At 44.9% G+C, this 12710-nt stretch overlaps 1 protein-coding gene across 1 annotated transcript in view; it reads right to left on the bottom strand.

The window, feature by feature from the left end:
• CCNF (cyclin F) overlaps nucleotides 1–12710 on the bottom strand; it is a 145906-nt gene that overhangs the window by 23331 nt on the left and 109865 nt on the right. The window contains exon 14 of the mRNA XM_078663006.1: nucleotides 1786–1885. Within this exon, the coding sequence (XP_078519132.1) occupies nucleotides 1786–1885 (100 nt within the window). The remainder of the gene's footprint in view (nucleotides 1–1785; nucleotides 1886–12710) is intronic.

Here is a 12710-nt window from a genome sequence, read left to right on the forward strand (position 1 = left end):
CCTAGCTCACTTTGCCACTGGATTCAAGCTAGTCTGGCTGAAGAGAGACGTTAGCCCGAAACTGGTCCCAGGATGCTTGTTTACGGCCCAGGGAAGACATGGCTTGGCAGTTCGGGCTGGACTGTTCCCATGAGGCACATGGTCAAGTCTGATTTCCATATAGCTGTGTCCGAACTGGGGTGGCAAAGTGAGCTAAAGAATAATGATGGATTCAACCCAGATCTGTGACTGGGGGTGAGTGTTTGAAAAGTTTCAGCACTCCGGTCATCATCTCCTTGTAATTACATAAAGTAGCCTGGAGTAGTGGCCTTGCTCCACACACGAGATGTCCACATAAGTATACCATGACAATTCTTTTTCCAGCACGTCTGTTAAAAAAACTATCACCTGTGGACTTACTCGCGATTCTACATTTAAACCTGGTCATAATGCACAACATAAGAACTGGACCATGGTGTATCTGGAACACAAGTCAGATCTATCATCTTGCCATCCAAATGAAGTGCAGCAGACCCCTCATGCCTCTCCCCCAACTTAAGATTGCACAAGGTAATTAACCACATACGTAAATTTCAGCCCTTCTCCTCCCAAGCACAAGGCAGATGATCAAAGCATGCCACTAATATTCGTATTCCACGAAGGGCATTTTCAGATCAGTGCCTCCAGATGAACCTCATCTTTAGACAACAATTGAAGACAGAGTGGAGAAAGGGAACCAGCAATCATGAACCAGGTCAACAGGGGCACCAACTTGCTAGTTTGCAAGTCAACCAAATTGACAATACATCAGGAGTTCTATAAAGGTTGAAGGGTTAAGAAGTTTTCACTTGGCATCGGATGGGGAAGCATATCAATACCATGAACCAAAGAGGATAATTTAAGCCTATTTTAAGCATGTTGCATAAAAAAAAACCTTTTAGGGGTGGGAGGTTCTCATGCACACATGCAGAGTATCCAGTAGCCAAAATGGGAAGGTCCTATTTCGAATCTAGAAGGGGCACTAGACAGTAATCAGTAAATGCCCCAAAGCATGCTCATGAGAAAACTGGAGGGTTGTTTGCCGCCATGACTGTACTTTGCAGATTTTGCCATTAGAAAACTACAGAATAGGACACGGGATAGGGAAAAGCCATTGAAGGAGGCATGCCAGGCTCACTGAGCAGGAGTTGCTTAGGCCCATGAGGGCACCTCCTGTAAAGTCTAGTACAAGACCTTCAAGGGAGCCACAAAACAAAAACTTAGTTAACAGCCTTGACAAGTGTATGCCTGCAAATAAGCATGCTGTACGGTAACATAGGCAAATCCTTATGAAAGCCCATAAGAGCATTCAGGTCTAATTAAAGATCCAGAATGGCCCTTGGGGTGAGACCTGAGAAACCAGTAATGACAATGAGGCCATTCTTAGAAACAAGCCTGGTGCAATATAATTTACCAAGGAACAGAAGCTCTATAAATGAGCCTTGAGGCAAGTAATGCCTGTGCGGTCCAGTGAATAACTCAAAAGGTCAAAGGAAAAAACAGGAAAGTAACAAATTGCAAAGGCTTTTAACTTCAGCATAGAGAACTGGAGACAAGGACTAGCAGTGGCTGGGACGTAGAGTGCATGTGTGGTGGAGCAATACAAGCAGCTTCTGTTTCAAAGTGTATATATAAGTACTTAAACCAGATCATCAGAACTAGTAGTAGAGCACAACCAAGCTGGATTCATCACACCTTTTCGCCACCTCCAATCAATCGACTAATTTTTACTAGCCCATGCTGACCACAAATATGGATTCTAATTACCTTTTCTTTGCTGATTTCATCATAGCAATCGTCTTCAAAGCGCTGTTTTACAGCAGTCAGAGACACTTGACGATAATCTTTTGGGGCATCATCATGAAAGCTGAAAAAAAGACCCATGTGAGTAAGTCCTCTTTAGCAATAACGAGTTTCTCTTCCCAGAATGCTTCATATTGGGGAAAGTAGTGAACGTTTTGCCGAAGTATCTACTCAATACCATTCAGAAACAAATACACTGTTTATTTGCCATTTGAAAGCCGGTATGTGGTATTCCCAGGTATCTTCTGCATGTATTTCAAGTTTTAACACCCTAACCATTAATTTCTTGGACCACAATAATACCAGGTCTATGGTGAAAAAATAGTAACATATGCCTATATTCCCCTTCAAAGTGTTCAATCATCTCATAAAATGGCCCTGTAGCACAAGTTACTTTCGATAGCGCCTTACTTTGTAGAAACATGAGCTAGCCACAGATTCCTTACCTTTAAAGTTTCCAGGCACCAGAGAGTATCTGGGAGATTTTTCAACGAGCTAAACCCATGCACACCGATAGGTGCCGTTGATAGGCTCCAAGTGGCGTTGTCCACATCTGCACCGGAAGTGGCGTCTCAGTCACCTGTATAGGCACCAACTCAGTGAGGCGATATCAGTTACTTTATCACGACTTTCAATGCCAGAAGTGTACTGGGGTTTGAAAACTAGGGCCTTAAAAATGATCAGCCCTGACCCTAGAAAGCTGTTTGCAGTGAGGGAAACATGGGTGGGCAGGTGAGGAATCTGCAGCTAGATCATGTCCCTACCAGATAAGGCGCTACCGAAGGGGAGTAACTTGTTTATCTGATAGTGACATAGCTGCAGATGCCTTACCTTTGAATAGATACCCAAAGCAATACCATCCCAAGAGGATTATATATATAGTATTATATATATAATATATATATATATTATATATATAGTCTGCTAATGCAGACTACTTCAGACTAGAAAATCCGGCAGTATTGAACAGCCGAAATGGCCATCCTGCACACTTTACTGCCTAGGCATTAATGTTTGGTAAACATGTGCAGGTATGCCCACGTTGCTGCCTGTCAGATGTCCAGGAATGGGACAACACAAGCCTACGCAGTGGTAGCAGCCTTTGCTCTGGTGGAATGAGTCCTTAAGCCTTAAGGAGGCTGCTTTACTAGAGCATAACAAATGTTGATGCAAAGGACGATCCATTGTGAGACGGTCCACTTCTGCACTACCCGACCCTGCTTTACTCCAGCGTACCCCACTAAGAGTAGGTCATCCACCCAAAACTCTTGTGCAGTCAAGATTGCTTGGGGTCCACGCACATGGGCGGGACTATTCTCTAGATGATGACTATACACAGAGATCCCCTACTAAAGAACTTAAGTTCCCACTGCAGAGCCCACACATGCCATTTGGCACGTTACTAGCAGGATGCCATGAGGCCCAACAGTATCAGTCTCATCGGAATTCAGGATAGAGGCTGAAACATCGGTATCATAGCCTGAATATCCTGGACTTGCTGCTCGGGGGAATAGGCCCGAAACTACGGTGTCTCCAGAACAGCTCCAATGAAAGGGTGCATTTGAGAACGAGTCAGTTGTGACTTTGGCAGGTTGTTAATGAACCCCAGCGAATGCAGGAGGTTCGCCTTAATCTGGAGGTGGGAGACAACAGCTGGGGCGTGCTCACCCTCAGTAGCCAGTCGTCTAGATACGAGAAGACTGTTACACCCTAATCTGTGCAGCAGAGCTGCGACCACCCCCATCACCTTGGTTAACACCAGGGGGGCACAGGTAAGACAAAAGGGGAGCACTGTGAACTGAAAGTGCTTGTGACCTATTGTAAACCGCAATGGGCATGCAGAACGGAAATCCAAAGCTACCATCCAGTCTCCCAGGTCCAGGGCAGTCGGGACCTGAGCTAATGTGAGCACCCTGAATTCTCCTTTTCAAGGACGACGACGAGGGCTAGAATGTCTAGGTTAGGACGAATGCCCCCATCCTTTTTTTCAGGACCATAAAGTAGTGCTAATCCCAACCACAACCTACTTCAGCAGCCAGAACCCGCTCTATTGCTCCCTTGACCAGAGCAAAATTAACTGATCCTCCGTCCGTGGGATGGAGGAAGTGTTGTCTCATTGGGGTGGGAGTATATTTGACTGGACCTCTGGCTACTCGACACTCGTTGTTGGAACACAATGTGCCCTTGCCTGCACAGGGGTGGTGCAACAGCGGCTCGTGGGTAGGGTTGGCACAGTTGAAAAACAATTCCATAGACACAAGGCGAGCAAAAGGCTGATGGGGGAAGTGAGAGGCCCAAGGACTTTACCATAGCCTACTTAAGGCGCTCTAGCACCTTGCCTGCCAGGTCTACAATGAGCCAGGCATCAAAGGACATATCTATGAGCGAGGCCTATACATCCCCTGAAAAGCAAGATGTTCTCAGCCAGGCGTCCAACAGCCACTATCGTGAAAATTCGTACAATGAGCCAGGCATCAAAGGACATATCTATGAGCGAGGCCTATACATCCCCTGAAAAGCAAGATGTTCTCAGCCAGGCGTCCAACAGCCACTATCGTGAAAATTCGCTCTGTCCTGCAAGTCAGTTGAGTCTAAACCACATTGATTAAAAACTTTGATATGTCTTTTCCATCTGATACTGCTTGGGAGAAGATGGCTCGGGACCCTTGGCAGCACTTACGCAACCGTTTTCCACAGAGAGTGGGAATAATGGCGCAATAAGCATGCAGTGTTCACTGACCAAAATGCAAGGCTGGTAAGTATCCAGCCTCTTGGATTCACTGTCCGGGGGTGGCAGGGAACGCGCCATGGGAAATAGAGGCTTCGACCACCAAGCTGTCTCGGTTGGAGTGGGTAGTGAGGAGGTTCTGGTCACAGTGCGGTGGCGGGGGGTGATTGTCCTGATCAGAGGAGCCTTGTGGTGGGCTTGGACCAGGTTGCCAGAAGTATGTTTGTGAGGAGTTCATTGAATGGGAGTGAGGGTTCCTAAGAGGAAGCTCCCGGTTGCGCCTTGGTCAAAACGTTAAGTCTTGACTGCCACAAAGGGCAGCTGAAGGTTAAGGACTTGAGCTGCCCTGCACACCACCATTGCATAAGAAGCACCCCCCTACCTAGCCACGGTAGCAGGAGTAAGCATTCAATTGTCTTTGGAGGTATCCAGACTACTGGCTTCACCCAATTCCTCATACCAGTCCATGTCTTCTTCATACTGCTGGTATACTAAAGAGTCCAGTGACACCCTCTCATTCTTCTCCCAAGGCTAGCCTTTCAGAATAAGTCCCAGAGAAGAACACAGGACCAATGTGTCCTGCCGACACCAGAATTGGTCCGGCATTGCAGTGCTGGCTCCTTGTCACCAGGGATCAGAACAGGGCTGGTTGCAGTGGTGGGTTCATGGAGCATTGGCATTAGGACCAGCGTTGGAGAAGGTTGCAGTGGAACAACCGGCGCAGGTACGGATCCATGCCCGGGCCGGGGGAGGAGGGGTTTTGTGAAAATCAATACCTGGGACATAGCCACTAAACCTGATGGAGTCCCCACTGACCCAGTGGGGCCCAAAGGAACGCCAGAGGGGCCAGGTCGCTAAAACATGAGGCACATGGCCTCATATTTTTTACATTGAGCAGGGGTTGCCTAGGCTCCCGGAAAGCAGGGAGGCATGGAGTTGACGCAGGCACAGGTTCTGTAAAAGGCACCTCCAATGCCAATGTTCCTCCATCGCGTCAGCAGATGGACGAGGAGAAATCGGACCAAACTTCAACTTCTTTTGCTTCTTATGCCGCTTACCTGAATGTCCAGAGGATTATTAGTGGGACAAAAAGGAATTGGGACTTCTGGAGCCTTCTTCTCGACTGGGTGTTGCCTCACCTACAGGGCTGCAAGCAGCTTTAGGGACAGCTCCCTCAAAGTCTTCAGAGCCATGGCCCAGCAGTTGGAGCATGACTTGGACTCTTGGTCACGCTCTCGACAACACAGGCAAACAAAATGCAGGTTAATCACCGACAGTGTGGTGATAGGCGCCGCAAGGTTTGAACCCTGAAGTCTTCCTAGACAATAGGACTTCCTACACTGTCAAAAAGTGAGAGGGTAGCCCTCTTCACAGATCAGTTCTTGACTGGCATGGAAAGAAAAACTGACCTACCGGCATGCAGGGGTAATACTTGAAGAAATAACTTCAGGACCCAGTCTGATGCCTGGGATAGTTCAAAGGTACAGAACCTGCGGCTAGATGTCTATCAGATATGCATATATAATATAAAACAGTTATCAGTGTACTGTCAAGACAACTCTAGCCATTACCTATAATCTTGACTACTGGGGCACCCTCAAAGCAGATCTCTAAATAACAACCTGACCCGTATATATTCGGTCACTGGACCGGGATGGACAAAAACGACATAAAACCGGTCTGCTGAGCCTAGACTTCATTCAAAAGCAATTTAAGGTAGTTATGGAGGCCAACATGATTCTCTACCATAAAGCCACAATCGGTTGAGCTTCACACCTAGCAAGACTAAAGGGATAGTCTGCTTTACAAATCTGTACTAGAATGAAGGCTTTCTTCAGATTCCCCCCTCCAATCAGCATTCACAGACATTCAGATAAGGACTAAAATATGGCTATGTGCTGTGAATAACTCCTCATATCACATCTCATTAAGGTCACCTTGGCTGGTACCATAAACACAACTGCTACATGTTGCGCCTTAGAAATACCCTCAATGATAACATACATATCCTTCCATGTACCCTAGATCAAATGCATTGGCATTCACTCATTTCCCATCATCCTGCAAGAGAGCATCTCTAATAGAACAGAGCTGTGGATGTTGGTGATTTAACTTGTCATTAGTTCTTGCCAAAATCAAAGGAAGTTTCCCAAGTAATAAAAGTTTTACAACAAGGTTTTTACTTGTTACTTATGGAAGAACAAATACATCTAGAAAAACAAACCGAAATTTCCTATTGCTAGTGCACATATATTTAACCAAAATGTTCATTGTAACTGAAGGTTTACAAAAACGAAAATGCATTTTCACCTTTATACCTACTTAACCCCTTCGGTGCTCATGACGGAGCGGTTCCGTCATGAGCGTCGGTTGAGCTGTGCTCATGACGGAACCGTTCCGTCATGACCACGCCCGTTTCTATTAGGGCCCAGCACCGGAGGGGGAAACGCGGTCGCACGGAAAAGGTTAATATAAGTTAGCCATAGAAGAAAAACTTCTTGTCACATCACAATTGGTGCCACCTACCTCGTCCAAACTACAAGATCAAAGTTGTAATCTTGGCAGAGGAGTCCTCTGTACGTTAGTCCCCAATTTGTTTCAAGTAGGTTGAATTGCGTAATTGTGCCACATATTACATGGAGCCTCCAATTTCTTAAATTTAGGGTTGAAGTGGGTGCAGGGCGATGATAGGTAGAGGAGGGGAGAATGGGGTTTGAGGCTCTGCTCTCATTACAACTGTTATATTTGTAGGCACCATCAGATTGTTCCAGGAGTGTATTGTGTCTTGAATGCATTTTGTTGGCTTTGCCAATCTTTAATAAATATTGATACGGTTTCCACAGAAGATCTGGGTGGGACTATACATTGTGAATACTATTTAAGGATATCACTGCATGATTTAGAACAACAACAAAAAAACTCAAACTACACGGGTAAATGCTCAACCTACCCAAAACATTTTTCCCAAAACTGTTTTTTTTTATATTAAGGAACATGCAAAACATGAGTAATATCACAGTAAAAAATATAATCCCTAAGTTCCCCCAAACTTGTTCGAACTAGGCAGTTGAGCCTTGCATTGGCAATCTGAAGCTCAAATTCATATGCCCGTGCAGTTTCACTCCACTATTTTTCATATGTAGGTGCGAGCTAATATTTTTATTTTTTTATTGTTGCAGTCATTAATCCAGCTAGAGGGAGGATGGGGAATCCTTCCTTTTGGAATAAGGGCACTCACAAACCCAGCCCGCTGGGTGTTATGCTTCATCATTGGGCATGCTCTTTGTCGGCTCGGCGCTGCAATACCAGACGGGCACCCTCTTTGGGGGCTCTTTGGCAGAGACCTTTTATTCCATGCCGCATGGTGAGTGTGTAAGGGGCCCTAACGTGTAGAAGTGTAGTGTTGTGGTTTCTAAAAAGACCAAGTGAGTTAAAACAGGAAACGGGAGGTTCAGGGCAACTAATTAAACAATCCTGTCTCCCACACTAATGCCTATAGCATTACTTTAGACAGTCGCGCTCTGTGTCAGCACATCAGCTTATACAACCTAACAATAATTTACCTGATTTTACTCCCATTTCAAAGATTTTTACTTGTGTGGAAGGCTTTTTCAATTAAATATTGCTGTTAATAGTGTGCTTTGCACCCGTGAAGACCCATTATTTGCATGCATTTCCTACACTTTATAGAAGTGAGATATATAATCACTGTGTAGCTAAATTTATCTATTCAGTTTTTGTAGTAGGTTTTCCTCTTTTTCCGCTCTTTGGATCGGAGTACCAAAAAGGAAAATGCTACTTACTAGTATGCATCTGTTATTGGCATGTAGAGCTGCAGAGTTACACACTGTGCATAGATGGCCACCTAGTGTTGGGCTCGGATGTTTGCAGTTTTTGTTATAGAAAAGTCTTTGGAAGTCACAGGATAGGTGACTCTTTCTTTGGATCATACTGCGCATGGGCATCGGCTCAATCCCCAGATTGTTTTTCGCCATTAGGGAAGTGATGGAATCTTACAAGAAAGTAGTGATGTCCAAGTAATTTGTATCTAATTAAGATAATACTGGAACAGATAAAGGTAGCCGGGTGGGCGTGTGTAACTCTGCAGCTCTACATGCCAAGAACAGATGCATACTGGTAAGTAGCATTTTCCGTTCGAGGCATAGGAGCTACAGAGTACACACTGTGCATAGATTGTATAGCAGTACCCACCTTTAGCGGCGACCACCCGTATCTGTTGCAGTTGTTTGAAACAGTTTTTAGCACAGCCTGGCCCACAGTGGCTTGCTGTTTAGTCTGCACATCTACACAATAGTGTTTTGTGAATATGTGTGGTGTAGACCATGTAGCTGCTTTGCATCTATCATCTAGGGAAATGTTCCCCAAAAATGCCATTGAAGCCCCTATTTTCCTTGTAGAATGGGCTTTGGGAGCAATAGATAACGTACGTTTAGCTTTGTGGTAACAGATTTGTATGCTTTCAACAATCCACCTAGCTATCCCAGATATTGATATGGGGTTACCTTTATGTGGTGGTGAAAAAGACACAAAAAGTGGTTTAGTTTTACGAAAAGTTTGTGTCCTTTCAATGTAGTAAAGTAATGCTCTTTTGACATCCAAGGTGTGAAGAGCTCTTTCTGCGACTGTTTATGGCTGCGAGAAAAATTCGGCCAGCTCAACAGACTGATTCAGATGGAAGGGTGAAATGACTTTTGGAAGGAATTTAGGATTAGTACGTAGAACCACTTTATTATGATGCATTTGCAGAAAAGGTTCTTGAATGGTAAATGCTTGTAGTTCAATAACTCTTCTGAGAGAAGTAATAGCTACTAGGAAAGCTACTTTCCAAGTTAGGAATTGCAATTCACATTTATGTAACAGTTCAAAGGGAGGTCCCATTAACCGTGTGAGAACAATGTTTAGGTTCCACACTGGTGAAGGGGGCGTTCTGGGAGGGATTATTCTTTTGAGTTCTTCCATGAAAGCTTTTATAGCAGGTACTCTAAAAAGAGATAGATGTTGTCTATTTTGTAAATATGCTGCAATGGCAGCAAGGTGTAGTCTGATAGACGTGTAGGCCAAATTACACTTTTGAAGGTGTAATAGGTATCCTATGATGTGTTGAATAGACACATCTAAAGGATTTATGTGGCTGTTTTGACAGTATATCACAAACCGTTTCCATTTAGCAGCATAACATGCTCTAGTAGTGGGACGTCTAGCTTCTTTAATAACGTTCATACATTCTGGAGGAAGGTTGAGGTAACCAAACTCTATGACTTCAGGAGCCAGATCGCTAGGTTGAGCTGAGCTGGGTCCGGGTGTCTGATTTCTCCATGGTTCTGTGTTAATAGGCGTGGAGATGGGCTTAGTTTCTGGTGTGGTACCACAGATAGTTGCAGCAGCGTGGTGTACCACGGTTGTCTGGCCCAAGTTGGAGCAACTAGAATGAGTGTTAGGGAATGTTGCTGCAGCTTGCGTACCACTAACGGAAGTTGTGGGAGAGGAGGAAAAGCGTATGATAATTGTTATGACCAGTTCATCCATATCGCATAGCCTTCGGACAGCGGGTGTGGATATCTGGCAGAGAAGTTTGGGCATTTTGCGTTTTCGTGGGTGGCGAAGAGGTCTGAGGTTGTCCCCACATTTGAAAACGGTTGAAGAACTTGCGGATGAAGTTCCAACTCGTGGATCTGCTGTGTCTGTCGACTTAGCAGATCTGCCATGGTGTTTTGTACTCCTGGAACATGTTGGGCTAAGAGGAAGATCTTTAGTGGTATAGCCCATCTCCATATCTGCTGTGCTAACAGAGAGCTGCAGAGAGTGTGTCCCCCCCTTGTTTGTTTATGTAGTACATGGCTGTCATTGTCTGTGCGGACTAAGACAGCTTTGCCTGATACTTGTTTTTGGAATGCTTTTTGTGCTAGAAAAACAGCTAGTAACTCCAAGTGGTTGATGTGGAGTAACTTTTGTTGCGGTGTCCACCTGTCTTGCATAGTGTGATGCAGTAGGTGAGCTCCCCAGCCGGAGAGCGATGCGTCCGCTGTCATGATTATTTGAGGAACTGGCTCTAGAAACGGGCGGCTCTTTGAAAGGTTTTTGCTGCTCCACCATGCAGAGAGCGATGAGTCCGACTGTCTACCAACACTAGGTCTGTTAATTGACCACAAGCCTGGTTCCGTTGGCGTGGTTTTTCGGTCATGGCAGCCATCCGCGCCGGCACGCACGTAGACACACGCGGCAATCTGCAGTAGACTTTTCCGACTCGCACCCCTCCGAGGTTACACTCCAAGGGCCTTCATCATTCTACCGCCGACCTCCTGGTCAATGGTATCCTGTGCGGTTGGCCCCATTTCCTCGCTGTACCACTCAGCGAAGTGCGAATTGTAATCCATAGTCACCATATTTCCTTGGAATTCACGTACCTTTTGTCTTTGATAGTTAGCAGCTATGATCACATAAGCCTCCTCGCCGTCCCATCCACCGACGTGAGAACCTCCAGAAACCTGCTACCATTGTGACCTCCAACGCCTTATAACACTTGCAATATTAAGATTAGGATCTCCATTGACTCCCCCAGCCTCTTCAACATCCCCATCATCTCTGTGAGAACCTACTGAACCCTGCAATCATTGTGACCTCAAGTGCTCGATAATATTTTCATAATCAAGGATCCCTTCCATGCCATACTTTCAGTAAAGAATTTTCCGACGTAATATCTTACTGCAGCGAGACTGTGTCCCTTAACCAAACGTTACCCTCAGTGGAAGCTGTATCTACCTCCTTGCCTGGTCCTTTGAAATTTTTCTGGCCAGCGCACCCATTTTTCAGCTTGACATACCTCTGTGGCTCTCCTGATGAAGGCACGCCACGCGCTGAAACGCGCGTAGAGAACTTTTACAATTGTTACCATCTGCCACAATATATCAACTGTTCAATTTTTAATAATTATTTTTTACACATTTGCTCTAGATTGTATTTCATGTATTATTGTAGTTTATGTATTTGTGCATGTCTATATTGTCTGGAACGAAGTGCTTACCGCCCGTAACTCATGGTAAATACGTTTATTTTGATGTAAATGCACCTTTATGTAAATGTTGTGTACTTCTTTGCGTTTTTGTGTTTGAAAAAACTTTTTTAGATAACCACCAATAAAGATGAAATATGTTTTAAATAGTTGTTGTTTGATTGCACTGAGCTTGGGTCATCCCCCACATCATGCTAAATAAATCAATGTAATGCTACTGGTAATTACTGCCTAGGAAAGTTTTTTGTCTTTGGTAATTTACCCTGTCCTAGGAGTACTAGAACCATACAGGGGGTCCTATTTTTCACATGATCCATTAGCGTGCTAGGCACTCTTGAAGTGGACGCATTTGCAGTCTTGCATGAGGTACTATAAATATGCAAGATGCCATCATTTTTATTTTGAAAGTTTTATATAGCGCGAACAAGATCTTTGCAGATAACAGAGCGCTTTACAAAGGCAGGTGGAAGGGTAGGGGAACAGGGGGCATAGTAAGGAGGTAGAAAATCAAGTTCATGTACATAGCAATCATTCCTATGAGCTGCATGAACACTCGAGCTGGAAGCGAGTGTTGTAGTTTGAATCTTGTTAGGAGATTTTGTACACTTGTAATCCTGGCTGGAGAGGGATAGGCTAGTGTTAGTTGTGTATTTATTGTAGCGCCGAGATATGGCAGCTAAAAACGATTTCAGGTTGTGGTGTGTGTTCTACTTCGTAGCTGGAAGCGCCAGGACGCCCCTTTGCTGGGGCAGCTGTGCGCTACATAAGATACAATAACATAACGTAACATATTGTTGTATGTGCGATGGTTGCAGATGTGACTTGGTGTGATTTACTGTGAATCCCAAGTTGTGGAGCAGTTGAATGGTAGCGAGAGTGTGTTGTACACACTGGCTGTATGAGCTGGCTTTTATGAGCCAGTCGTCTAGGTATGGGAAGACGTGAATATGCTGTCTTCTTAAGTGTGCTGCTACCACTGCTAGGCATTTGGTAAACACCCTTGGTGCTGTTGTGACTCCGAATGGGAGCACTTTGAACTGGTAGTGCTGCCCGTCTAGCACAAATCTGAGATATTTTCTGTGCGCTGTGTGGATAGGAATGTGAAAGTAGGCGTCCTTGAGATCTAGAGTG

Source organism: Lissotriton helveticus, chromosome 10 (assembly GCF_964261635.1).
Source record: "Lissotriton helveticus chromosome 10, aLisHel1.1, whole genome shotgun sequence".
Taxonomy (NCBI): Eukaryota; Metazoa; Chordata; class Amphibia; order Caudata; family Salamandridae; genus Lissotriton; species Lissotriton helveticus.